At 38.6% G+C, this 24561-nt stretch overlaps 1 protein-coding gene across 1 annotated transcript; it reads left to right on the forward strand.

Annotated features, from left to right (window-relative positions):
* The first annotated feature begins 264 nt into the window (after nt 1-264).
* Nucleotides 265-23454, forward strand: OVCH2 (ovochymase 2). The gene is made up of 22 exons (XM_075163221.1): nt 265-336; nt 2613-2720; nt 5149-5258; nt 5942-6033; nt 7202-7374; nt 8375-8470; nt 8862-9013; nt 9688-9883; nt 11408-11431; nt 12833-12923; nt 13028-13161; nt 13576-13716; nt 14701-14831; nt 15228-15321; nt 16129-16260; nt 16665-16745; nt 17393-17579; nt 19100-19169; nt 19735-19930; nt 20216-20367; nt 20701-20869; nt 21285-23454. Exons 2-22 carry the CDS (start codon nt 2630-2632, stop codon nt 21305-21307), a joined length of 2535 nt encoding a protein of 844 aa, XP_075019322.1. The 5' UTR covers nt 265-336; nt 2613-2629; the 3' UTR covers nt 21308-23454.
* The last annotated feature ends 1107 nt before the right edge of the window (nt 23455-24561 follow it).

Genomic DNA, 24561 nt, shown 5'->3' on the forward strand with positions numbered 1-24561 from the left:
ATGAATATTATCTGTATTCTTTGCAAAAGAAGGGACAGACCAGACTGACTAGCATCAATTAGCGCCGTTGTTTTGGGGCTAGGGACTGGCTCTACCCGCTAAAACATGGATCAGGCCGTTTTGGACAGTGATTTAATGGCTTTGTTTTTCTTACCACAAAGGTACAGGACACTAACAGGATACAAAGCCAGCTCTGCATTGAGATTCAGAGCACATGCGTGGATGGAGATCAAGTCGTAAGATGTGACCTTTGCCTGCCTTTGAGGAATGATGCTGGCGGCGCTGCCTGCCAAAGCTGCGAGTTTTAGGAGCAGTAACAGCTATCCAGTGGGGAAGGTGGGTAAAGTCATTAGTGCCTCTGTCCGCACACAGGGTAAAGATAACAGCTTCAGCAAAAAGATAAATAGGTAGCAAAAGAGGAGGACAAAGAACAGTAGGACAAGAAAGCCTGCACTTCTTGTTTTGCCATCCCAGATAAGGAGCAGGTTGTACCGAACGTGCCCTTCTATGCTTTTTCTTTCTGACCTCTTTGGCTGCTGCACAGTAAGTGTTGCCTCTCTGTCATAAATTTGAAATGAGCCGATTGTTTCTCCATTTGCCAGTGGGCCGGATGTTTCTATTTCTCATCGGTAATGTGACAGATGTAGTTTGCACAGCATCACTTATATATCCTGTTGGATGGCATCATTCCAAAGGGTGTCATTGTGGTGGGTGATCAGAGAGCTCTACTGTACACGGAACTGATTTGGGGGGTTTGGGGTTTTTGTTTTGTCCCTGCAAAATACAAATGAATTAATGAAGGAAAGCAGCCTTCAAAGTTTTTTATTAGAGCTGGAATGATATTGTTGATGCAGGGTTCAGAAGTTGCAGAATTAGGGATCTCCACAGGATCAGTAGGAAAACTGAAGTCTTAAGAAGTTCTGTATATTTATAACAGAAAAAACAACTGCAACTCAAAGTTTCTAGGACAGGGTTTGTATTCTGTTGTTTGTTATGAAATTGCATATTCAGAGTAGAAGCTGGTTTTTGTTATCCTCTGACTGGCAGAGGAAAAGAACGACAAAGACTTAGAACCGAATAAATACATAAATGATTGTTGGGATGTTGACTGATGGTGGATCGGGGGGGTATTGTGAAATCCTTGGCCAAATAACAGAACATATTCAATAGACTGGGGCTAATGAGTCAAGTATAAGATTGTTTTCTTTGGAAGCCTGAGCAGAATTAAAAACACATGAGTCTTGTCCATTGTGATAGTTTCTCTTTTTGTGGTTACCATTTAATTACTGTTGCAACTTACTTTAAAAGAATATATATATTTTGCATTTACCTGTTGACATCTTGAAAAAATGGTAATTTTGATAAGTTATGACTATGAAGGTGTTCAAGATGAAGTTTGTATTAACATGCATGTATTGTTTACCCATGTTTCTGTCTTCATAGTTTGATGCATTTCCCATGTGAAAATTATGGGTTTTGTGGGAGTATTGAAGGTGGAAATATTGAATTATTTTTTACAAAGAGGGGGGAAGCTGAGGATCTCAACCACTTCAGCCAAGGAAAAAAACCACAAACAAACTACGTTTTTCTCTGTCTTGTGTAAATATTTCTTTGTCCCAGGTATAAATATCCCTTGCCCTTTCTGGTATAAATGAGACTGGTGGCTTCTGTCACCCAGAGTAAATCTATTGCTTCTCTTGATGACTCTAATGTCTTGGTGCTTATGTATTTCATATGAATTTAAGATAGTTCAGATAGTATTTTAATTGTATTTACTACTTTGTTCAGTCATTTCCAAGTCGAGCAATACTTGCTAAAACTGATGAGATGAAAGTTTTAAGTGGTGAATTTGCAGGGTAATTAAACTTATGCTTTCTGTTTTGTGAATTTTTTTAATTTAGCTGCTGATGTGTTCCTTATTTAGGATTTGAATAGCCTTCTAAGAGACTTGCACTTAAATTGCTATTGAAAGTGGAGCTTAGCCATCAAAGTGACTCGGAACTGGTGCTGCTGATTGCAGCAATACTGAAATATTTTTAAAAAGCTGAGCCCTGTCCTCCTTAGCTGCCTTTCAAAAATGGGATGTAAACACTGCTCTTTTGAAAAAATGATACGTGGATGCAGAGAGCTATCTTTGTCTTGTACAACACTGAGCATGCTGCCAACAAAATGATAAACTTTTGGTATGTTTCTCAGGTCTGTAAAATTGGCTAAATATAAAGTGTGCAGGAAATATAAACTATTGTCTCTTCCAAAGCTGTAGAAATTGTAGGGGCAAATAGCAATTGACATTCTGTTCACGTGTGTTCTACTTCGATGTGTAGATCAGCCTGGGTAAGTGTTGCTAGCAAAGCAAGCAATGGTAACTTCATTTTGTCATTTTGCCTGAAAAAACTAGTTTTAGGGAGGATTTTAGCTAGTATTTTACAGCAAAGACTTCAGTAATGACATACAAAAGAATCATGCTCTGTTACATTTGGAAAACTTATTTGTGCAGGTAAGTGCTTTATGGCTGGATTAATGAGTAACTTCTTCAATTAGTTGCTGTTCTCCTGCAAGTGTAGTATTTGGGTTTCTTTTTCCCTATAAAAACTCTCCTTGTTTTCACTCAGTCATTTAGCACCCCAAGATGCGCCTTGCCCCCAGGAAGCTGCAGTTACTCCTGACGGGGATAGTTTGTATTACAGAGTTTCGTGCTGTACCATCCGCTCTTCAGAAAGGTAGGATGAAAATTTCACGTCTAGTTTTAACAGTTTTCTAAGTGCTAACGGTTTTGTTCTTAGGCTGTGACAAGCATGGAAGGCAGTGCTGAAATAAAGAAGATGCTCTAGTTTCACCCCTTGAGTTTTTGACCCTGAGAGCTTGCAGACCTAGACGCAAGGTAGCATTAGAATAACTGGTCGAGTTTTCATTCTTTGCTTTTGTTCCAATCCAAGTCTGTAACTGAAAGTTATTTTTCAATGAGTAATTCTTACGGAACTTTTGTCTGATTCCTTGATGATTCAGAATGAATAACGTTAAATAAATATGATGTATAATTAAATAAAAAAAATTAAATACTCTCAGATTTGCAGCAAGTTAATGAAGGTCATGATTTAGCATGTTGCCCGTGGGCTGCAAACAAAATACAGTGTGTTCTCTCTTCCATTGTCTTACATTTTAAAATCCAGGGTATTCTTTTTTTTGGAACAATTAATTATTGCAATTGTTTCTGTTTCCTTCATGAAGATTTACTGATTTATAGCAAACCGGAATGGAAATCAGATCTTCGCTGTTTGCATAAGCATTTTGCTTCTATTTTAAATTTGCAGTAGTAAAAAATGGAAATTTACAGCTTGATTTCCTAAATTCTGCAAATCACTTGTTTTCACTGTAAAAACTCTATTTTGACTGTCAAAACAGGCATGGTATCTAAATCATCATAATAAGTTGCTCACTTAAGCAGTCCAAAGCATAGTATTCTGTAGAATGGTATTCTTTTGCTTCAGTGTCCTGCCATGCAGATGGATGTGATGCAGTTTACATAGAAATCTCTCATCCGACCAGTGAACGACATTGGTCCTGAACATTCCTTCCTGCAAAGCAGGCAGGAATCTCTTGGGCTTGCAAGTGCCATGGTGCAGAAGATTTTAGAGTTTATAAAAATACAGATAATATAAGTTTTGTATAATATTAATATCAATATTAACTTGTAACTTTTAAGCTAATCTTGCATATGTTAGGAGAATAGATTTATTCAATGCTGAAAGAAAAAAAAGGAAAGTTTTAGTTTGTGAATCTGATTTTTAAATTTTATTTATTTGCCCATTTTTGCCCATTTCCCCAGTACCAAATTCCTTTTTGTAAAACCTAAATCCCATTTTTTAAAATTTTGTCTCTGTTTCCTCTTTCCCTTTTCCTCACTGTATTTTTGCACGTGGGAAAAAGGTGGGTGCAGTGAGAATTAGGAAAGAATGAAAAAAAAATCAGATAAATGAACTGGATCACTTCTATATAAAGCCTTTTTTATTTAAGAGCTAGGGTAAGTAGCATTGTGTCAGCATTCTTGTGACACTGTAATCACTTGCATCAGCCATGTTAATCCTGAGTATGATTGCAAAATCCTTATAGAAGTTGTAAGCTGCATTTTATGGTTTGGAGGATTCCACATTTTCCAGACAGTGCATACAAGTATGGGTCCTCCATCCTTTGAATGCAGCCACCTATCTGCCAGAACAGCAACGAAATGTTCCAAGTTTACAGATGCTAAATTTTTCCCAATGTAGTGTTTAACAGAATTTGTAGTAAAATGTTTGAGAGATGCGTTTGGCTTCACTGAGTTTTCATATGGCTTTAAGAAAAAAATGCCTGTGGCCACTGCTGGGTTTGGGAAGTGCACTACAAAGAATTCCTCTGTTACAATGTGCTGCTTGGCAGAATTGGTTGCTCTGCTCCTATCTTTCTTAAAATACTACGAAATCAGTAGTTACCACCACAAATATTTGTTTCTATAAATATACTCCTGTACAAATACATAAATATTATCAGCTTTTCTTAGCCATAGTAGATGATAACAATAATGAGTTAAGAAGAAATGAAGTTGGCCCAGTAGTAGATGTTCTGGAGAAATTCAGCCACTGTTGTTGGTCATCAAGGTCTGTATGTTGTGCATTTTGACCCCGTTTGCCCAAAATATTTTAAGTACCAATGCTGGGTGTAAAGAGATTTCTGAAAGCGATAATGAAACAGTGATTTAGTCCCAAAATAATTCCAAAACTTGCTTGAGAGAGAATGTTGGCATTCAGAAAGTTCAAGTAAGCATGGACCTAACGAGAACATTTTTTTAATATATATATATATGTATATATATACACGCACACACACACTCTCTCTTGTTCATGGAAGGCAAAATTTAATTTTTGTGATACAATTAAACAAAAAAGTGCTAATTTGGAGAACTGCAAAATAAAGTACATTGCCTTTTTCTTAGCCCAATTTAGCCTTAGTCTGGGCAGTTTGTATTAGGAATTGTAAGACGGTTCCTGTCGTGGCAGCGAGATTGCACTGACCTCTGCTCCAGGCCATGCCTTCCAATTCTATGTACCTAAAAAGTAGAAAAATTTAAATCCAGACTAAATCTTTTCTGCTTTCCCCCCTTTTACTCCTCAGATCCTAAGTGTGGGCAGAAAGTTCAAGATATAAAACCATGGAGTTACCTGAACCTTTTCACTCGGATTGTTGGGGGAAACCAGGTGAAACAAGGCTCACATCCATGGCAGGTTTGCATAAACAAATGTGGTTTTATCTTCAGAACAAAGTCCTGACTTTTCATACAAGTGACAAAATAAGAAAACAGGTATATTTTGTGCTTACTGACATTTACGGTATATTGTTGAGCTCCACTCTGCTTTTATGAAAAGCAGTGAAGGAGGTGGAGAGGACACGGAACCTGTTCTGCTCTCTAAGAAACCTTTGCTTATCATTTATTATTTTGTTTATCATTCTTTCTGAAAGAGCATCTATAGATTAGTCTATTGTAAAAAGGCATGGGTGAAACTACTCAAAATTAGAAGGACACCGAAGGACACCACACCCAGCCCCTGACTATCGTCAGGCATCATGGATTTCCAGTGCTCCCAGTGATCTGCAAAGGAAAAATTCTCAACTAACTAGTAACCTTTACAGCGTGCTGAGTACCTCAGTGACTTGGCATTTATTACATGTGTGTTGCTTTTATCCAGGTACCAAGTCACCGCTGAGGGAAACAGCAAGGTTTAGGATCTTTTAGATTCAAGGACCGTAAGAATGCCATGAAAGTGTGTTTGCTTGAAATGCAGCACGTACTTTAGCTATGTGAATCTTCAGAGAGTACCTGCACGTACTCTCTCCTTTCTTCCTCAAATGCAATCAGAGCAGATAAAAAGGTTTTCTTTATTTGACATGCTTTCTTTATGCGATGCAGGTTTCCCTGAAACGAAGGCAAAAGCATTTCTGTGGAGGCACCATTGTTTCTGCTCAGTGGGTGGTCACGGCAGCTCACTGCGTCTTGGACAGGTATGGATGTGATATTTCAGGAGCAGGCTGCAGGTGCAGAAAAACATTGATTGTAAATGTGTGTGTGTGCTGTAGCATCTTTTTGTGGCAATGACTTACAGGTGCTACCCTTTCATTTGTGATGAAATATTTTCCATGTTTTAACAGAAAGGGAGAAAAAAAACAAAACCTTTGAACACTTAAAAATAATTAAGAATAAAATAAACTTACAGGAATTGGTGGAGACTGATTTTGGAAGTGTAGGTAAAAATCTGACTATATATCTGACTATAATTATCAGGTGACTGCAATTTTTTTTTTTCAGAGGTAGCAACTGGCAGAGTATATGCAATTAAATGGTGAATGGATATAGTACTGACCTCTTGCATGCTGATGATTTTCAGCCTTAGTGCTAAAAAAAAAAAAAAAAAAAAAAAAAAAGGTCTGTGAATGTTGTACGGAAGGTTTCAGTCCTGATTCTGTGGTGGCTTCACTGAGATTCTAATTCCCTTATAGTTAATACTGATTCTTTGTACTAATGGGTCACCTGGAATTATAAATTTGATCCGTAGCTGGCATTGTATGTGATCACATCTTGGTCAAATTAGCCAATAACTGCAGAGTTTATGTTAACTACAGAAGGACAGGCAATATCTAAATCAGCATAAAGCCTCCTGACACAAAAGTGATTCTTCAAGTCTGGTGAATAAATTTGAAGCAGAATAAAAAGTTTATAATGATTGCTTTTGTGTTTCCTTGCTACACATCTGATCTGCTACTAGGAGCCCTAAAACAGGATTCACTATGTTTTTAAGTATAAACTGAGAATGCTAGAGAAGCGGTGTTATTTTTTCTCTACTTTCCTATGTTCAAATCTTACCTCCTTCTTCAAAAAGCAGCGTGACTGAACATTTCTAAACAGAGTAAGACGACCTGGCTCCTCAGTGGACCACCAAACCACAGTCAGGAGCGTAGCCAAATCACCTTCCTTCTCAGTCCTTTTCATCCCCCAATTCCTGCTGCGGGGCCTACTCAGCTCTCGCTGGCTCTACGTATTAAGAGCTCTAAAATTTGAAGATGAAAGGTATTGGGTATCCGTAGTAATAACTTTTCTGTTTAAAAACAACTGTATTTTCTCCTTTCATTTTGAAGATTCTGTAGCTGAACTTTTTATTTTTCTATTCTACAGGAACCTACTCCAGTACTTGAATGTCACTGCAGGAGAGCATGATTTGAGGATCAGGGAGAATGGCGAGCAGACACTCCCTGTTAAGTACGTCGTTAAGCATCCAAACTTTGACCCCAGAAGGCCGATGAACTATGACATTGCCCTTCTGAAGCTGGATGGAGCCTTCAACTTCAGTAAGGCCATAGTTGTCTGTGATCCTTTTCAGTGGGGAAGGCAAGGCCTTTGTTTCTCCCACATGCTGTGAAAAGTCTTGAAACTCAGCTTAAACCCATTTCCCAGCTGCCAGGTTATACCATTAAAAATCTCCAGAGTATTTTGCAACTGAAGTGTTTAAAATACCAGAGGTAAGTCAGAAAAATGTATCAGTCGAATTAAATGGTCTTCTTCAGACTTATTACTCCCTCGAAGAAAAAGGTATTGTTCTTTGTATGCAGGAGATAAAAAATAAAAACACCTATCTGGTCAAATTTTAATCTAAGGTGTAGGTGGAGATTTCCGCCTCTGGCGAACAGCAAAGCTAGCTGAAGGCAGACCAGAGGTCGGAGCGTACCGCAGCCCTGCCTGTGCCGTGCTCGCACCCCCTCTGCTATTTGCCCTCTTCTCCCTTCCCGCAGACCGCAGCAGGGAGCGCGGGGTTGCCTTCAGCGGCGGCAGAACGGTCCCGGGGGGCTGTAAGGGAGAGGGGAAGGGGAGGGGAGGACGGCTGTTAATACCCTGTTTCCTGGCCCGTGAGCCAGCCGTTTCTCAGCTGTGCACTAACTTTGCCTCACGGTCAGCCTTTCTGAAAGGCTACTGCACGTCAGTTTTACACAATAGTGAGGTGCGTGCGCTTTGCTCTTCCAAAGGCTCCAGCTCACGTCACCAGTTGCTCTTTCTTTGCCACCACAAAGGTGAGCAACTACTTTTTCTGATGGAAGTTTGGATCATGATAGCAGCTAAGTTTAAGCTGAACGGCAAGGCCTGAGCTGAAGCTCGTGGTGCTCCTGGCTTTCTTTTTCCATTCCAGAACACCACGAATTGGAGGCACAGATAAATTGTCAAATGCCAGATTAATTTTTCAGATGTCACAAAAATAACAACGCTTTTTAGTTTAAAAAACTAACTGAGAAAGAAAGCTTTTTGTTGTTGTTCTTTCAAATATTTATCAATAAAATTCATGTCCATCTGTGGCAGGTTCATCAGTTTTGCCAGCGTGTCTTCCTGATCCAGGTGAAAAGTTTGAAGCAGGACATATCTGCACTGCTTGTGGCTGGGGCCGTTTAAATGAGAGTAAGCCACTCAAATTGTTCTTTGACATTCAAGTTTCTCAGTGTCTTATTTCTGAAGCGAAGAGCTTGATTGCGTAGGTCATAGACAGATCAGAAAAAACCATCAACTGGTCATAAGAATTGTAATCTCAAAATGGGATCTTAGCTAGCTTCTATGCCTACTTGTGAATTATCTCAAAATGGGTTGCTACAATTATAGACTTGTATTTTAATTTTGAAACATTTTGAAATTTATTCAAGTAAAACTGCTTATGTACACAAAACTGGATGTTTATGTAACCATAAAATGGCTTAGAAGAAGTTTACAACTCTTTTTTTTTTGTGTGTGTATTAGCAGTGACATGAAGCTCACCTTTCAGTATTTCTTACGAACAATCTTTTTTGTATTTCAGATGGAGTACTCCCTCAGGTCTTATATGAAGTCAATCTACCAATCCTGAACAGTAGGGAGTGTTCAAGAGCATTATCAACTTTAAAGAAACCCATCCAAGGTGACACTATAATGTGTGCTGGATTTCCAGATGGAGGAAAAGATGCCTGCCAGGTCAGCTGAGCAGAGGGCCTTGTGTCCTTACAAGGGTTTCTCAGAAGCTCAGGGCTCTGTGTGCCTAAGTGAATAAGTACACTGTAAAATGCAATATTTGGAGTGTATTTATTTTGATGTGTGAATTCTTTCAAAGATTCTGTATGGGGCAATGCACTTAATTACATGATTCCATTTTAATTACTGCGTGAGTTGTATGACAGGTTCCTGAGAGCAATTTTGCAATGTATCCCAGTGCAATAATGCTTAGGGCTTTCTAACTTCAGAACGCTTGATAAATTAATTAGTTAATGTTGGTAAGGTCCTAAGCAGGCAAGTAGGAAGTATTGCCTTGGATTACAGGAAGGAAAGGAAGTGAGATAAAGCTTAAGTGATGGTTCCTTGTCATGCAGGTAAAAAAAAAAGCTCCCCACTCCTTTTTACATGCTAAAACACAACAGAGGTGCACCCATGAGGGAATTAGTCTCTCTCTCCCCCTCTTCACAACCCTGACTAAACACAAGAAAAAAAAAGTGTCTTTCTTCATAGTTTTTTTTTTAATTACTATCCCCTACATTGCAGATTTGTTACTATGGCACAAAAAAAACAATTCAATGAACTCTTTGAGGCTTGCTCAGCGGTATGCATGCACTTCTCTAAGCTGTGGGTTGTGGGCTTTTACTTGTTTTTTACAGGGAGACTCAGGAGGCCCTCTTTTGTGCCGACGTAAGCATGGTGCCTGGACTCTCGCTGGTGTGATATCCTGGGGGATGGGTTGTGCTCGTGGCTGGATAAATAATGAGAAGAAGAAACATTACATCAGAGGATCTCCGGGAATATTCACAGACCTCAGTGCAGTGCTTTCCTGGATTCAAGAGAACATGAGTGCTGGTATTAAGTCTCCACAGTCACGTGTCCCTCACTTTTGACAACTCCTCTGTCTCACAATAATATTTCATTTAATATTATATTTTTCAAGATACAGTATTTATGTTTTTCCCATTTTTCCTGGCAAAGCATTTTACAGTGCCTTTAAGTATATGGTACTGATTGGCAGTTGCCAAAAACAAACTGAGAGCATTGTAAATGTTTGCTTCTCTTCCACTTTGCCTCCTGTTTGGACTATACGTGTGTGTGTGTGTATATATATATATATTTTTTTTTTAACTTTAAGAATGGTCCTTTTATCCAGCTAGCCAGTTAGCCTGGTATTTTTGTTTTTAAGTGGAAATTCACCAGTTGAAAGTGTCTGAAATTCCATATGCACCTCTTCAAGTCACTTGTCATTTTTCTCAGTTAAAATCTGTTGGATCAGACATTTGACTACGTGGGGAAAAGCTGTGCTCTCAGCAGTGTTTTTGCTTACTTTACCCAAAAGGCTACATATACCCTCTGTGCAGGGGAACAGCATGAAAATTATCTATCACTTCCAAAGTCATGGAGCTGGAGCTATAAATGACAGTCTGTCCAGGGGTGAACTTCACTCAGAGTATTAAGGAACTGAATTAGTATTTTCTTCCATTTTGAGCTATTTTCATTAAAAAGTATTGGAGATTGTGTTAAAATTTACACAGAGAACTGAAAAACTGAGGAAGGGTGTTAGAGGTTTTGCTATTCAATGATAAGAAAAGAAATTGTGAGGGGGGGGAAAAAAAATTTCCCATTAGAAACCAGCTTCAACTTGTGATTAAAAAAAGAAACCCTCATAATGTCAGAGAAAAATGAAAAGGGTTCAGCTTCTGAAAAATATTTTGGTTTTCAATTAAAAAAAAAAAAAAGAAAAGAGAGAGACATGGGGTCTTTTTATTAAAAATTTACTAGTTGGCCCATTTTATTATCAGGAAAAAATAACATGATTAGCTATTGTGGTAATTAAAGTGTGTTGGCTCCAATGAACAGAAAAAGCGATTTGGTAGGTAAAGTGAAAACACAATTCTCAATGGCATCGCATTCGGTTTTGCTTGCTCACTCTTTTATACTGTCACACTGGTGCAAAAGATCTTAACTGTAATTGCTGTCAGGCTTAATGTCTCTGTGTCCCTGATGTGATGCTAGCAGTTGGATTCTGCTACCCTTACCTGAACTGTATAGTATCTACTCAACAAGTACATAGAAAGAGAGTACTGTGCTGCTCAGACTGAGCGGTGGCCTATCAATGTACAATTAATTCTAGAAGTGGCTACTCCAGAATTGTTTATTCCAAAGTCAGCATTGGCTGAACTTGCAATATTGTTTTAATTCCAAGCCTAGTTTATTGTAGGCACTATGTCCCCAAGAAGTACTTTAATTTGTCTCAGTGCTAGCTGTATAAAATTACCATTTCACACGGATAAAAATAAAGCCTACATTGTGAATACGAAACTATAGTAATTTATTCTTCTTTTTCCACCCCCTTCCCTATCCCTCCTTTATTAGATCTGAAAATGAAAAGCTCCACAGGTGAGTACAGTATTTTTTCAGTATCTTCTATCTATGTTAGAGCATAAAAAGACCCCCAAAATAGTCTGATATATAATCTATGAAGGAAGAAACGTGAAGAAGCTTGACTCATCAAAGAACATTTAATTATATACTTTAAATATATACTTTTTTCTTCTTGGTTCTGTAAAAAAAATTATTTATGTAGGGTTGTACTTATGTGGTGGTGACTTCAAAAAGGAATTTTCCTTAAGACAGCTACATATATAAAGCCATATTTTTATTTAAATGCAAATAAAATTAATGGGAAAAATGGAGAACAGAACCTCAAGCAATGCATGAAATCTAATTAGTGAAGTTTATTCTGTATAGAAATATAGATTTTAAATAGAAAGTATGAGGTAAATTAGGAGTACTTTTGCACAGTCTATGATGAATCTATCTACTTAGTCTGATGTCTATTTCTATGAATAAAATGCAAAAAAACCTCCCATGAAACCCAACCTCGAATGTAACGTGTTTTGAAGTTGAAGTCTTACTTTGATTCTGCCATGTTTATGTTCTTGTTGGACACTCTGTTCATCTAAGTACAACTTCACATAAAGATGCTAGAAACAACTCTTGTGAACTTAGATCTTAAAATTTTAATTTTAGTAATCTAGAGTGAGATTTCTCAGGTGATAAATGAGCTTGGGCACACGGTCAGTTTGTATAGACTTGCTGTGGCTGGTGAGAATAGGGTATTTAAATGCTGTTTGTGTCTTTTTGAAATTTTTTACCGGTCTTCCTTGGACACTTCAGGTAAGATAATCTTATAAGTACATGATTCCTTAAATTTGTTTTCATATACATAGTTGTTGATAAATGTCTTACTGGCTTACCTTGCAAGGAGAAAGAAAGGCAAGAGGAGATAATTTTTGTAAGAGTGTTTCTAGCAACACTTATCTGGAGAGGAAAGCTTCTGCTTCTTCTATTAAAGTGTCTTCAATACCATATTGTAGTGTTGCAAAAGCCTCCTGCTGTAACATAGCTAAGGACGTTATTACAAACGGGCTGCAATGAACACTTTTCTTATGTCCTGAGGTATGCATTTTTCCTCCCTGAAAAATACTTATACTGAAATCCTCATTTAACCAATAGTTTCTTTAAGGTAAAAAGTAAGCACTGCCATTTTTGCAATGAAATATGATAGCGTGCTGGCAGTGCACTTCTACTCCCAAATTATGTGTTTTAAAACTGACTTACCATAATTCCAAATAAAAGAGAGAAGACCCAGCATCAGTCTGCCAGCAGAAACAAGGTACAGCTGAGCAATCCTGAGTCTCACAATATTCTCTAGATACTTGAGCTTTTTGGTGTAACAGATGATTGCATATGTGTCTAACCTGATTCCTCTTATTTTATTTTAACTCTACAATGCAGCATTTTGTAGCATTCAGGATGGCAAACTCCCTGACAGCGAAGGAGAATTACATTTTCCTGGAAGTCCCAAACAGTTCTATCAAAACCACCAGTAAGTAGAGAAAACAGAGTCTTTACCCAGAAATTATCCCCAGTATCGGTGTAGTTGGGTTTTTTGTTGCAGTTTTGTGAACAGGAACTAATTTATTGTTCCAGATTGTGCATGTGGACTCTATTTGTACCAGAAGGGAATTATATATTGCTTCGTTTTTCCCACTTCGATATAGAACCAGAAACATTTTGTGACTATGATTCTTTATCAGTCTACTCAAAAGACGACAGACTTGTTGGTGAGTTGCTGTCCCCTTCTTCTTTGAAATAATCTGTCAGTGTACCTGTTATTCTAACAGCAAGTACACCCAGTGAGGACATTGCGGTTGATTATTTTTACTTACATTTTCAGGACGAATACATTGTGACATATCATCTAAAATAAAAGACAAAGAGGGTGGGAGGGGGAAAGAATGGAAAATGCCTGGTAGGGAACCGTGTCAGCATATGACTTGCTGGTGTCAAGGATTTTCAATTTTTAATAGTGTGCATCTATTTGGGCTAATGGATTAATAGGGGGTGTAGAGGAATGAATAGGCAATTTCATCTCCATCCTAAAATTTTTATAGCTAAGTACTGAAAGTGGTACATGCAAGTTTTCTCAAGTGACTAAAGACTTTAAACGGTGATTATTCTCTTATATTATATTTCAGGGAAATTCTGTGGCGGAGATCTTCCATTACCTATTTTGATTGGCTCCAGTAGTATAAGGTTGAAATTTGTTTCTGACAACAAGGATTATGGAACTGGTTTTTCCATGACCTACAAAGCTCTTACACCAGATATTCTTCCTGGTAAGTCTAAGTCTAGTAGTACCTGTCTGCGCTCTTGGGTGGTGACCTGAAAAAAAATTTCAGGAGAAAATAAATCAGAAGAAGATCCTATGATATTTCTATGTGGATGATGTGGAACAAGGAAAGAGTGGTTAGGCTGCTGTGTGACATTGTGGAGAAACTGGGATGCCAGAAAGAGATAGGATAGATGCTGTGGAGAGAAGCCCTCCTTTAACTTTGCCTTTTCTCCGTCCACTTTATACAAGATCTCATTTCCTTCCCTACCTCCAGAATGTTTTAAAACTCAATTAATAAGATGAGTCAAATGAGCAGAATTTCCAGATGAAAGCTGCTTTGCTAGTCCCAAGCAGGCTTTTGTGGAGGGGCCCTGAGGGAGGCAGCTGATGCTAAGATACATGTCGTGGAGCATTGCTTTCAGTTTTGCTGTGCAGAGCGGTTCCCCATCACTAGGCAACAGGCCCCAGGGCCATCTGCTGGGTCTGGACAATCCAGTTACAGACAGACAGCTGTTGTTCCTGTTTCTGCAGCTTTTCCAGCTAGTTTCTTTCCTTTGCAGAGTGTAAGGGCAGAGTGTAGGGAGGAATCCCCTCTGAGGGGTGTTGCCACTGCACAGCCCATCAGGAAGACATGTCCGCTGGTTGTGTTTTATGTCTCCACTTTCCTCTCCAAAGAAAGTTGGCAAATGTTCTTCTGACATGCCCGTGTCCTGCTCTTCTGTTACCCCACACAGGTGCCTGCAGCGCACTGCCTGTAGCCCAAGGGGAATGCTGTAGTCGTGGGTTGAATTGCTCTTCTGCCTGGGAACAGATTAAAAATTTTCTTTGCACCTTTTTCAAACAGAAGGATTTGGCTTGCTGCTCTTGTCCTGTTCTCTTTCTCAGTTGTGTGAAAGCACTCCAAGAGTTTTTCTAGATCTAAATTTTTTCTGTGAATGATTTAATAGGAAATCGCAGTGCCTCCATTTTTGTTTTCCTGGATTTCCAGATTCTGGCTGTGAGTCCTTAGCTGTCCTCTTTGAAGAAGGAGTGTTACAAAGTATGCACTATCCAGAGTGCTACAGCAACATGGCAGACTGTCAATGGATTATTTGTGCGCCAGAGGACCATGTAATCAAGGTATAATATGAGCCCTTCTTGTGTCTGCAGAATGGAAGTGGGCACCATTGAGTTAATAAGAAATTACGCAGCTAAGGACAAGCAAGATCAAGCAACATAAGCTTGAATAATGCTCCTGGATGCAGTTAAGAGAAATCACTTTCCATCCCAAAAGCCAGATAGGTTTTGATTTCTCCTTTAGGTTATAGTAAAATAGGATTTCTTGGTTTAAATTTTATCATGGCAGATTCTTCTAGCAAATGTAATATGCTATGTATCACCTGTGAGACATCTGAATGTCACAGAAACGAAACCCTAAAGAAATCATTGAGAATACTAAAGACCCTATTATATATCTTCGAACTTCTTCTGTGTGAATTTAACAACAAAGTTCACTTTTTCATTTTTTATTTAAAGCTTACATACCAGTCCTTTGAAGTAGAAGAAAGTGAAGATTGCTCTTATGATGCCGTGACTGTGTATGAAGATGTGGGAAAAGAGGAGGAAATTGGTCTGACTTTTGATTTTGACATATTTTGGGGATGACCTATTTCTTTTATGACTTTCACTAGCCCTGTTTTACAGTCTAAAATCAAGTTCGCCTCTAGAATCTCAGATGATGTTATAAGTACTCGTTTCAGTACCTTGAAAAATACTTGCAGGTATTGCTGCTTGTGTTCCACTTACAGAGGCAAAACCACATTGAACAGAACAGTTTTGTGTATTTAAATTCTATATGAAATGCAGTTCTGAATTCATGTAAATGAAGAAAAGGGCATAACACTATAATTTGTTTTTATAGTAATGATCAGACACGGAAAGCACCCAAGAGGTCTCCTTTTCAGAGTCCAGTTGTTCTTCACTCCAGATGAGCATTCACGTAATTCTTGCCACCTTGCTGGAGATTCCCATGGCTTACATTGAATGAGAGGAAGACCTGTCCCAAACAACGGATTTCAGCACTTGCTTGGTGCTGGTGCTTAGATTAGCACTAGCAGATGCTGAAACACTAACAAGTGGAAATCAGGTTTCCAGTGTGTTCTGTGAGCGTGAGTGCTGCAATACTCTTGTGAAATAATGCACAAGAGTCTCCTTGTTCTTATGAGATAATTACTGAACAAGGGCAGACTGTCAGGAATAATAGAACAGTCCTTCAGCCTCAGTCCGCTTATCTCTACTCCTCTCTAGTGCATAGTTATTTTTTACCATCCTGTGTGAGAGCTGGAATACACAAAATATTGGGTACCCACTGATGAAAGAGGTAAGGATGAAAAAGTACATGTTAATCTGCAATGAACCTTTGCTTTCTCATCTTTAGCTAAGTCTTGTGGATTTGCCCTACCAGCACCTGTTCTAAGCTCTTCTGCTATGATGCTGGTTGTCTTTCACTCTGATGAAACAGAGACCTTTGGAGGATTCAGAGCTACAATCTCTTTTGTTCCTGTAACAGGTAATAGAAGTAACTTGCGAAACTGCCTCTCTGGGGCAGCACAAAGGGCTCTTCAGTGAACCTGGCTATTCAGAATTATTTTGCTCTAGGACATTCTCATCTAACAAATTGTTTCAGTGAAAAAACTATATTGTGAACCTATTGAGGCATTAAACAAAGGGCCTATTGAGTGCGTGAAGAGAAACAATGAATCTACCCAAAACTCAGAGTTTTATTTTGTGTAAGAATATTTTGGTGCATTTTAAATGGCACTTTACTACCATGTGAAGATGCAATAGCACAGATCCCTACTGTAGAAATCTAATCCTTCTACAAAAATTATAATAAAGGAAATAAAAGTGATTTTGTAATAAAAATATCACTCAAGACAGCCTGCTAACACATTTGCTATTTTCAATTGCTAGACTTAGATACTTTGGATTCAACTAGTGAAGAAGAATTTGAAGATATGGATATGGCTGAAGAAGACATACAGGTTATAACAGGTAAGCCAACCCGAGTTATATCCTCTTCATGGGAATAGGAAGTACCTTTTGGACTATAATTTAAAGGGTGTTTTCTCCAAATATTTAATGGATGCAGTTGTCCCAGAATTTTTCATTAAGATATTTTGAGGAAATTAAAAGTTGAATAGTAAAACTTCTATGCTTTGGCTTTAGAATAGCAGAACCTAATTTTTCTTGTTTCCTTCATCTTGTTAAGTCCTTTATAGCAATGCAATGACATTATTTCAGCTTGTATGTCAGTTTACACCTACTTGCTTTGGTGAAAATAATTGCAGAGAGTACAGGGTAGTTGAAAATAATAACCAGCGTTTTAGAACTTCCCTTTCTCCCTCCAGTACTTTATGGAGAATGGAATGAGTCCATATTTATTGTAGGTTTAAGGCTAAAACTTTTGAAGGTAAGCAGTTGCTTTCATCTTGGTGAAGCTCTGTTTTTGCTAAGATCATATCCTCATGCTATGTCTAAAAATTTGGATCCTTTGTAATGAGGGAAGTTGAAAGATTTAGCAAAAAAGGGGAGGGGGGAAGCTTGAGAAGCTGTGGGGTAGCTCTTAAATGGACTGTTCTTTGCTTCTCCAAATCTTAACCTCTACAGACCGCTTGAGACATCAGTGCTTTCTGTTTCAGATGATATTTGTGGAATGCCTTCAAATCAGCCCAGGTTCATCTTCAGTAGGATAATTGGAGGTGAAGAAGCTGTACCATACTCATGGCCTTGGCAGGTCAGTGTACAAATTTCAGATGAGCATATCTGTGGAGGAGCAGTTCTTGCCAAAGAATGGGTTGTCACAGCTGCTCACTGCTTTAATTCTAAGTAAGTACACTGGGATGAACCCTTCCCTGGGAACGTCTGTAATTGCACGGTGCGTCTCTGCGGCGTGGTGGTTCTGCCCAGGGTAGCTGGCACAGTTTCGGTTACCGCCTACGTACAGTTCATGCTGGCACTGGATTCTTTTGCACCACACACATGTACAAGGATCATAGTGGCTACTAAGGAAGTAAGTAGCCTGTTTCTGTAGGCTCGGTTTTCATTCAGATCAGTTTTCAGAAGAGATAACAAGATACTAATTCCCTCGTCATCTATCACTTACTCTTATGTAACTTTTTTGTGTTTGGGTCGTTTACAGAGCATGTTTTCATCCAGGTAGAATCAACCTATCAAAAAATTTAAAAATTACTGAATTTGCATAGATTTTGGAGGACATAAAGGAGGCTTTTGTGCACAGGGTTGATGCCATTCCCTTATTAAGAACCTATCATCTGTTAAATCAGACTACCTGGAAATTTTTCTGTCTTTATTGAGAGGAGACAAAAGGATAGTCTGTGTGACTTTCGGACTCTTTAAAATACTTTCTAAACTGCAATTTGTTTATTCATCTCTTAGGCTGAACACTACCTGTTTTGCAGTTCAAACTGATCACAAGTACATTAATTTAAAATTCATATACACTGGGTCATTAAAATATTTTTAAAAATTCTCCCAGAATTGCTGATGATTAGGTATTCTGGCCTGTTTTCAAATAAAGTTGCAATTACTTGACAACAAGGGTAAGCTTTCAAAACCCCGAATGCCAAAGATGCTTAGACATCTATATTCTCCATTTCTTTGATTCTCTTCCCCACCCCCACAAAACTGGGGATCTGAAATGCAAGTGCTGTTTTGGATTTTAGACTTTGGCTTCTAAGTTTCTAAATATTAGTTTGCAAAATTTTATGTCAGGAGCGTTGTTGTGCTGTGTTGAAGGTACTGCTTTAAGAGCCCTATTAAGGAGGAATTCTCTATTGCACATTGCCATCACATCAGGATTTGCGTACGTGGCTTCATCATTCTACACAACTAATTTCATCAGGGAGTTATGACAGGTTTTCAGGCAGTGAGAGGGTTTGGTTAAGAAACCAAAGGGTGAAATGAAATGTTTCTGTTGCATTTCTTTATATCATTTGATAGGTAGTAATGTTTTAGAGGTCACCCATTTTTTCGTTAAGAAGGTAGGGACCAGCACTGTCCCTGGATGATGTGGACCATGCAGGCCTTGTGTTCTGCATCAGGCACCCCCAGCCCATATAAAAGTGACCTTTCTCTCAGTTCGCTGTATGTTTGAGAGATCCTACTGCCTCATCATGAGAGTATTTCATGCTCCCTAGAAGTCAGTGGGAAGATTTCCATACATTTGTATGGGAGTATGGGCCTCAGGAGTTGTTGGCCTAGGAATATGTAGGGCCCTAGTGTCTGTTTTTGGTGGGGAGGTTTTAAGATTCACAGGTTTCAAGAATGCTGTTATACCAGCCTGAGAATGTACTTATCCCTTTTTTTTTTCTCTTTTTTTTTTTAAGGGAACTATACAGAGACTTATGGATGGTGGTAACGGGACTTCATGATCTTACAAAGCAAGAATACAGACAGGTACTATAAGTTCTGCTTAATAATAAAATATAAATCAATCTTGCAAAATAGTTTTTAATATAAATGCATCTCCCAAATTGTTCATGATGCAACAATGTAAGAGCCTGCATGCTGACCTTACTCTGCATTTACACAACAGCTTTTGTGTGACTGTCAGAGAAATTGTATCAACACAGATCTGTGCCTTCACCAGTAATGAACTCCAAAGCTCAGTATCCTGGAGGATGTGTGAGTGAGGAGTATATTGTCTCTAAATTCCCTGGTAACTATTACCAAGACAGAAATAATTGGGGCACAACTTTCCACTTTGCTCAGACTGGACGAACGTTTTTCAAGACCCCCTTCCTACATTTGCTGATGGAGTCTCCTGCATGTTCCCTGATCCACGTCAAAGAGGCATAATCTTGACTTGTTAATATAAGAAAGTGGTGGCTTCAGCAGCTGATTTTAAATGTTTCCTTCTCTTAAGGCATCTTGCACATGGCCTGAAAATTTATAAAACCAGTTACTTAAAGCCTCAAATTCACAAGTCATTCAGAAAATGTCAATGTCCTTGCTTTCCTAGAAAAGGTCAGTAAAGCAGTATATTATACATCCAAGTTTTAACAAGACCACCATGGACTCTGATATTGCCTTACTGCAACTGGCTGAGCCCTTAGAATTCAACCATTACGTGCGCCCAGTGTGCCTCCCTGCCAAGGAGGAGGTGGTTCAGCCCTCGAGGGTGTGCGTTGTCACAGGATGGGGTGCACATGAAGAAGGTATGCAGTCTTTGCTATTTCAAAGTTTGAGCATGCTATAGCTGTGTTTTAAATATTATGTTCTGTGTTGTAAGATTCATTCTGTCTGTACGTTAGTTTCTGGGGAACAAACGTGTTAAGAAGTTTTCACTTGTGTAAGCTCAGCAAGACATGCAGGGAAAAGGGTGGGAGGAAAGGAATCGGATAATTTAGATTGAGACCATTTGAAAAGGGGAAGAGTAAAGCTTCTTTCTGGAATCGCTAATTCATGCCTCTACTGGTTTCTGAGATGTCTTTTACTTCAAGACAGAGAAAAAGGGAAAAAACTGCATCAGCTGGAAGTCCCCATCCTGGTGCTTGACACATGTCAGAGCTATTACATAAATCTTCCCAGTAAAGTGACCCAGAGGATGATCTGTGCTGGATTCCCTCTGGAAGAAGGCAAAGATTCATGCACAGTAAGTTGCGCACATCACCTTTGCCTTCTGACACTTGGGGTATGGCCAGATGGGTTCTGAAAAGGGGAGTGTTAAAACCTCGTTAAGAGCTGTTTTCTTGCAAACAGGCTGTAAGCGATTTACAGTGAAAGACTCCTTAATAGTAGGATTTTAACTACTCATATTGCAAAAAGAGGTACTTCCTTTGAACAAAGGTTATTTTTTTTTCTCTGCCTTTTAAAAACAGAAACCCCCAAACACATGAGCAGCTGGGATCTCTCATAGCTGAACTGATATTTTAAAAACATAAGGAGTGATGTTAGTTCATAACAAGATTCCTTTGTCCTTGTGCAGGGTGATTCTGGTGGCCCATTAGTTTGTCCTTCAGAAGATAACTCGGGATTTTACACTCTTCATGGAATCACTAGCTGGGGCTTGGGATGTGGAAGGAAGAGCTACCCGGGAGTATACACAAATGTTGGTGTGTTTGTTGACTGGATCAAGCAGAGTGTTAATAGTAGTGGTATGTATGAAAAAAACAATTAAGTGAATCCTTTTGCTATTGCTAGATGCTTAATTCAAGGCCTTTTCCAGGGTGCCATTTTTATATTTGGGTGTCCAGCACTTCCTGAAATCTTAGCTGTTTAAAATACCCCTAGCTGAATGCCCAGAAACAGATGAATCTAAATCAGTAGTCACTTCTGAAAATCTTATTTCTTCCGGATGTATTATTATTCCCCTCTCTATTGCATTTCTCGTGTTGATAAATATGTTTTCCTTACTGCTGCTTTGCTGCTTTGTTTGTCAGGGTTGGGAGGAAGTAGGGAGGCATGAACTGACACACGATGACAGCTGAGTCCGCTTCGACAAGTTTATAGCCTGCCTTTGTTGACAATCTTTGCAAAGTTTACCCTGTTTTATTTTTGTCCTTTTTGTAGATCTCCCCATTTTCATGGTGTGACCGTCAAAAGAGCAGTTCTGATGGACCACATTGTAAAACACTTCCAAAGCACAAATGTCATTGAAAGCAAAATTTGGTGGAAGCATGTTAGTTCGTGATTGGTGAAGAGTTTCCAAAGTAGCTGATACTTACCCCTGAATTTACTGCTGATTTACCTGAATTGAGACTTTGGCTTTACATGTGTGTGCTTACGGCAGACACAAGCTACTTGCAGGCTTCTGACGCGCTGTTAGTCTATTTTAGAAGGAAAGAGAGGGAAAATAAGCCACCATATACCGTATGCCAAGCGTGTCCTTGAATGTAGTACTGGAGAGCATAAATATACTGCAGAAATGAGATTAAATAAACGCCTGTGTAAAACAACTGAAGGGGCAGTCGGTCATCCTTTGATTAAGGTCAATGAGAGTGTTACCTCTGGCTCTGAGAGGACCTAGGCAGTGGCAGCAGTAGTGCATCACTGAGGAGCAGAAGACATTGTCTAGTCATTAGTGATGTGAATCAATCCAATTGCTGGGAAAAGGATATTTTTAATACAGTTCCTGTTTTAACAAATTGCATGGTGTTTAAACAGAGGTGTTTGAAAAGACAGGTGTTACAGGCCAAGGGCCTTTAGCACTATGGAAGAACTGACAGCTATGCTAATTAATCTATACATGTAATTAAGAGGTACTGTGTAATCCACGCACTGCAAATGAGCACGTTTATTTGTAAATAGCAGTTTGTTTAATGCCCAAATGGCTGCTTACACAAGAAATTGTGATGACAGGCTCCAATTAGCTTTGCAGACTGTTTTGTGCACAGTCTTAGTGTTTAGAAGCTAGATCAGTATGATAGTACAATAGGTAACACAAGTATAACCCTTCTTTGACTCAATGGACTGGAAAATAACTAGAAAGTAAGAAAGATAGCTCATTTTGTTTCTGTTGGTATTAATGGCAAAAATCTTTAGAGATGTGTTTCCTGTACATGCATTTGATGCCAGTAACCCTACTTTTTTGATGATATTAGTTTAGAACCTCTGATTTTTTTAAAGATATGATTTTATTCTGTAGCTGGGGAAAAAAATAATCTCTCTACCTTTATTCTCAAATGAACATGGTAAACATTTTTCACCAGTTTCTTCTCATCACTGTAAAGTTTTAGGCAAAAGCCCAAAAAATAATCTGGAGCATGAGCTTTCTGTGAAACTATGAAAATACTTCATGGTGGAAGGACTATGGACAAATTCAGATTAAGTGTAAGGCACAGCTGTATTACATTATTGGTAGAGCATGCTTGTTCTATCTTTGGTAAGCTCTTTGAAGAGGTCTTCGGAGAGCAATGGAGGGAAAATATTCTTTGTAATTTTTCATTATGGAAGTCTGTTAACGTTCAGTTATGGTGAAAGTTGCTATTAGCTAACTGTATCAGTTTAACTATGCTGGGAGCAGATGTGTCTTATCACTTGGTTGCTATTCCATTTTGCTTAACAGGAACAAGATGACTCAAAATACCTGTAAAGTTTTTTATCTGCTTATTAATCTAATACAAGGATATCAAGTGGGTGTGTTCAGAAAAATAAAAAGGTGGGGGGAGAACTACAGGTGGTATCAGCTGTGCTAGCCCTACTGAATGCCGTGGTTATGTGCTGATAAATTAATATCTCGTAAAAAAATTCCTTTCATATATTCGGAATGCTATCTTAAAGTATTTGTATTTGTATTTGATTTGATTGTTAAGGTACTTACTTTTTGCTTGACTGCATGATGTTGACCTTTTGTGTTTTTCCTAGTATGGTTTTACAAGTAGTTTAGTTTTGCTTTTGTTTCTTGTATCTTTTTAGTCTATTGTAAGCTGCCAGTATCTTTTAGCAATAATGTGAACTGCTTTGTGACGCAAATGAAATCTGATTTAAAAAAAAAATAAAAAATTACTTTCAATGGAGTTCATGTAATGGAATTGTATTTTAATTTTTACAAAATTTATATGAAGTCCACTTTAATTCTTGACAGTTATACAGGGCTTTCCTGAACCCTACAGTCAAAAGGTAGGATACTAGTAGGCTACCTGAGTACTGAGGTACTGCGTGCTTAAAATCTGGATATAAACCTTCTTCTGTTGGTATGTAAGTAAAAATATCTTCTTTGTAACGTTATATGGAAGCAAATGAAGGCTCATTGCATTGTTCATTGGCACTGTGCTAAATATTTCGAACAAAAGTCTACGTCCAAAAATATCTTGATCTGACCGTTGGTTAACATGAGCATCTGTGACCGTAAGTCTTCCTGCTTAGCTCTGAAGTGGTAGTCCTGCTCTGTATGGGCACGCGTGCTGGGAGTCCATCCATATTGCCAACGACGCACCTAGGTAGCCTTTGCAGGAGTGGTTATTAGAGCATTTTTGTAACTTTTGTTGGAAAGGGGAGATCGTAACCAGAAAATAGAAAGTACATGTCCATTGTTAAAGCATGTCTGGCAATAGTACAGAAGAGGAAGCAATTGTTGTCTGAAATCTGGGTTCTGGCTATATAGCCTGACAAAAGATGTTAAAAATATTGTTGATCTCTGACTCTACGGCATTACCTCTGTGAATTCTTGGTTCGTAATTCTTTTACTTTGCCATCTTCTCCTTTTCCAGCCTAGGACAATAATAGTGGCTTACTGCAGCGTACTTGTTCTTGGTTGCTTGCGCTCCTGTGACCTCCCTGATGAAGCCAGAGGAGCGATAGCACAGCAGCATCGTATCCTTCCTGTCTGGAGGTATGCATGCCATGTATTTCCTGACTCTCTTTTCTTCCATATTGGGTCTGCCTGAAAGGGTCTGACAATCATAGCATTTAGGTGTACTGTAAAACTAATTCTCATGTGATCTTCCCAGTTTTCTTCTCTTTTCCCCTAGCCTTTTTTCCTTTGTACTTTTTGAGGACAAGTGGCACAAGGGAGTTTTTTTCTCATTTAGGAATCCATTTACTGTCATGTATTGGATGCACAGAAAGACTGTTATTTCTTCATGTAAAGTGACTAGACTTGGTTCTTTGCATGCTTTCAAAAGAGTGAATTGAGCAGTAACACCAGAGGAACCATGGATGTTATGTCTGTGTAAGACAAGTTAACAAGAGGAAAGAATTAGGCTTGGTACTTTGAAGAAAAAAAAAAAGACTTTTATGTAGACAAAAACATGCCTTTGGCTCAAAAGAAAAGAAAACAATCAGCAAAAATTGAAGGAGCATTAGGAATAGTTCATACAGAAAATAAGAAATACCTCTAAATGTTTCT

The sequence above is a fragment of the Calonectris borealis genome, chromosome 14 (genome assembly GCF_964195595.1).
Source record: "Calonectris borealis chromosome 14, bCalBor7.hap1.2, whole genome shotgun sequence".
Classification (NCBI taxonomy): Eukaryota; Metazoa; Chordata; class Aves; order Procellariiformes; family Procellariidae; genus Calonectris; species Calonectris borealis.

Excerpts from the sequence above, each read along its gene's own strand:
- OVCH2 (XM_075163221.1), top strand. The coding sequence starts at position 2,630 with ATGCGCCTTGCCCCCAGGAAGCTGCAGTTACTCCTGACGGGGATAGTT. Across the intron at positions 15,322-16,128 it reads GGGAAAAGAGGAGGAAATTG|CTAAGTCTTGTGGATTTGCC; the intron begins GTCTGACTTTTG and ends TCTCATCTTTAG. Across the intron at positions 17,580-19,099 it reads GCTCACTGCTTTAATTCTAA|GGAACTATACAGAGACTTAT; the intron begins GTAAGTACACTG and ends TTTTTTTTTAAG.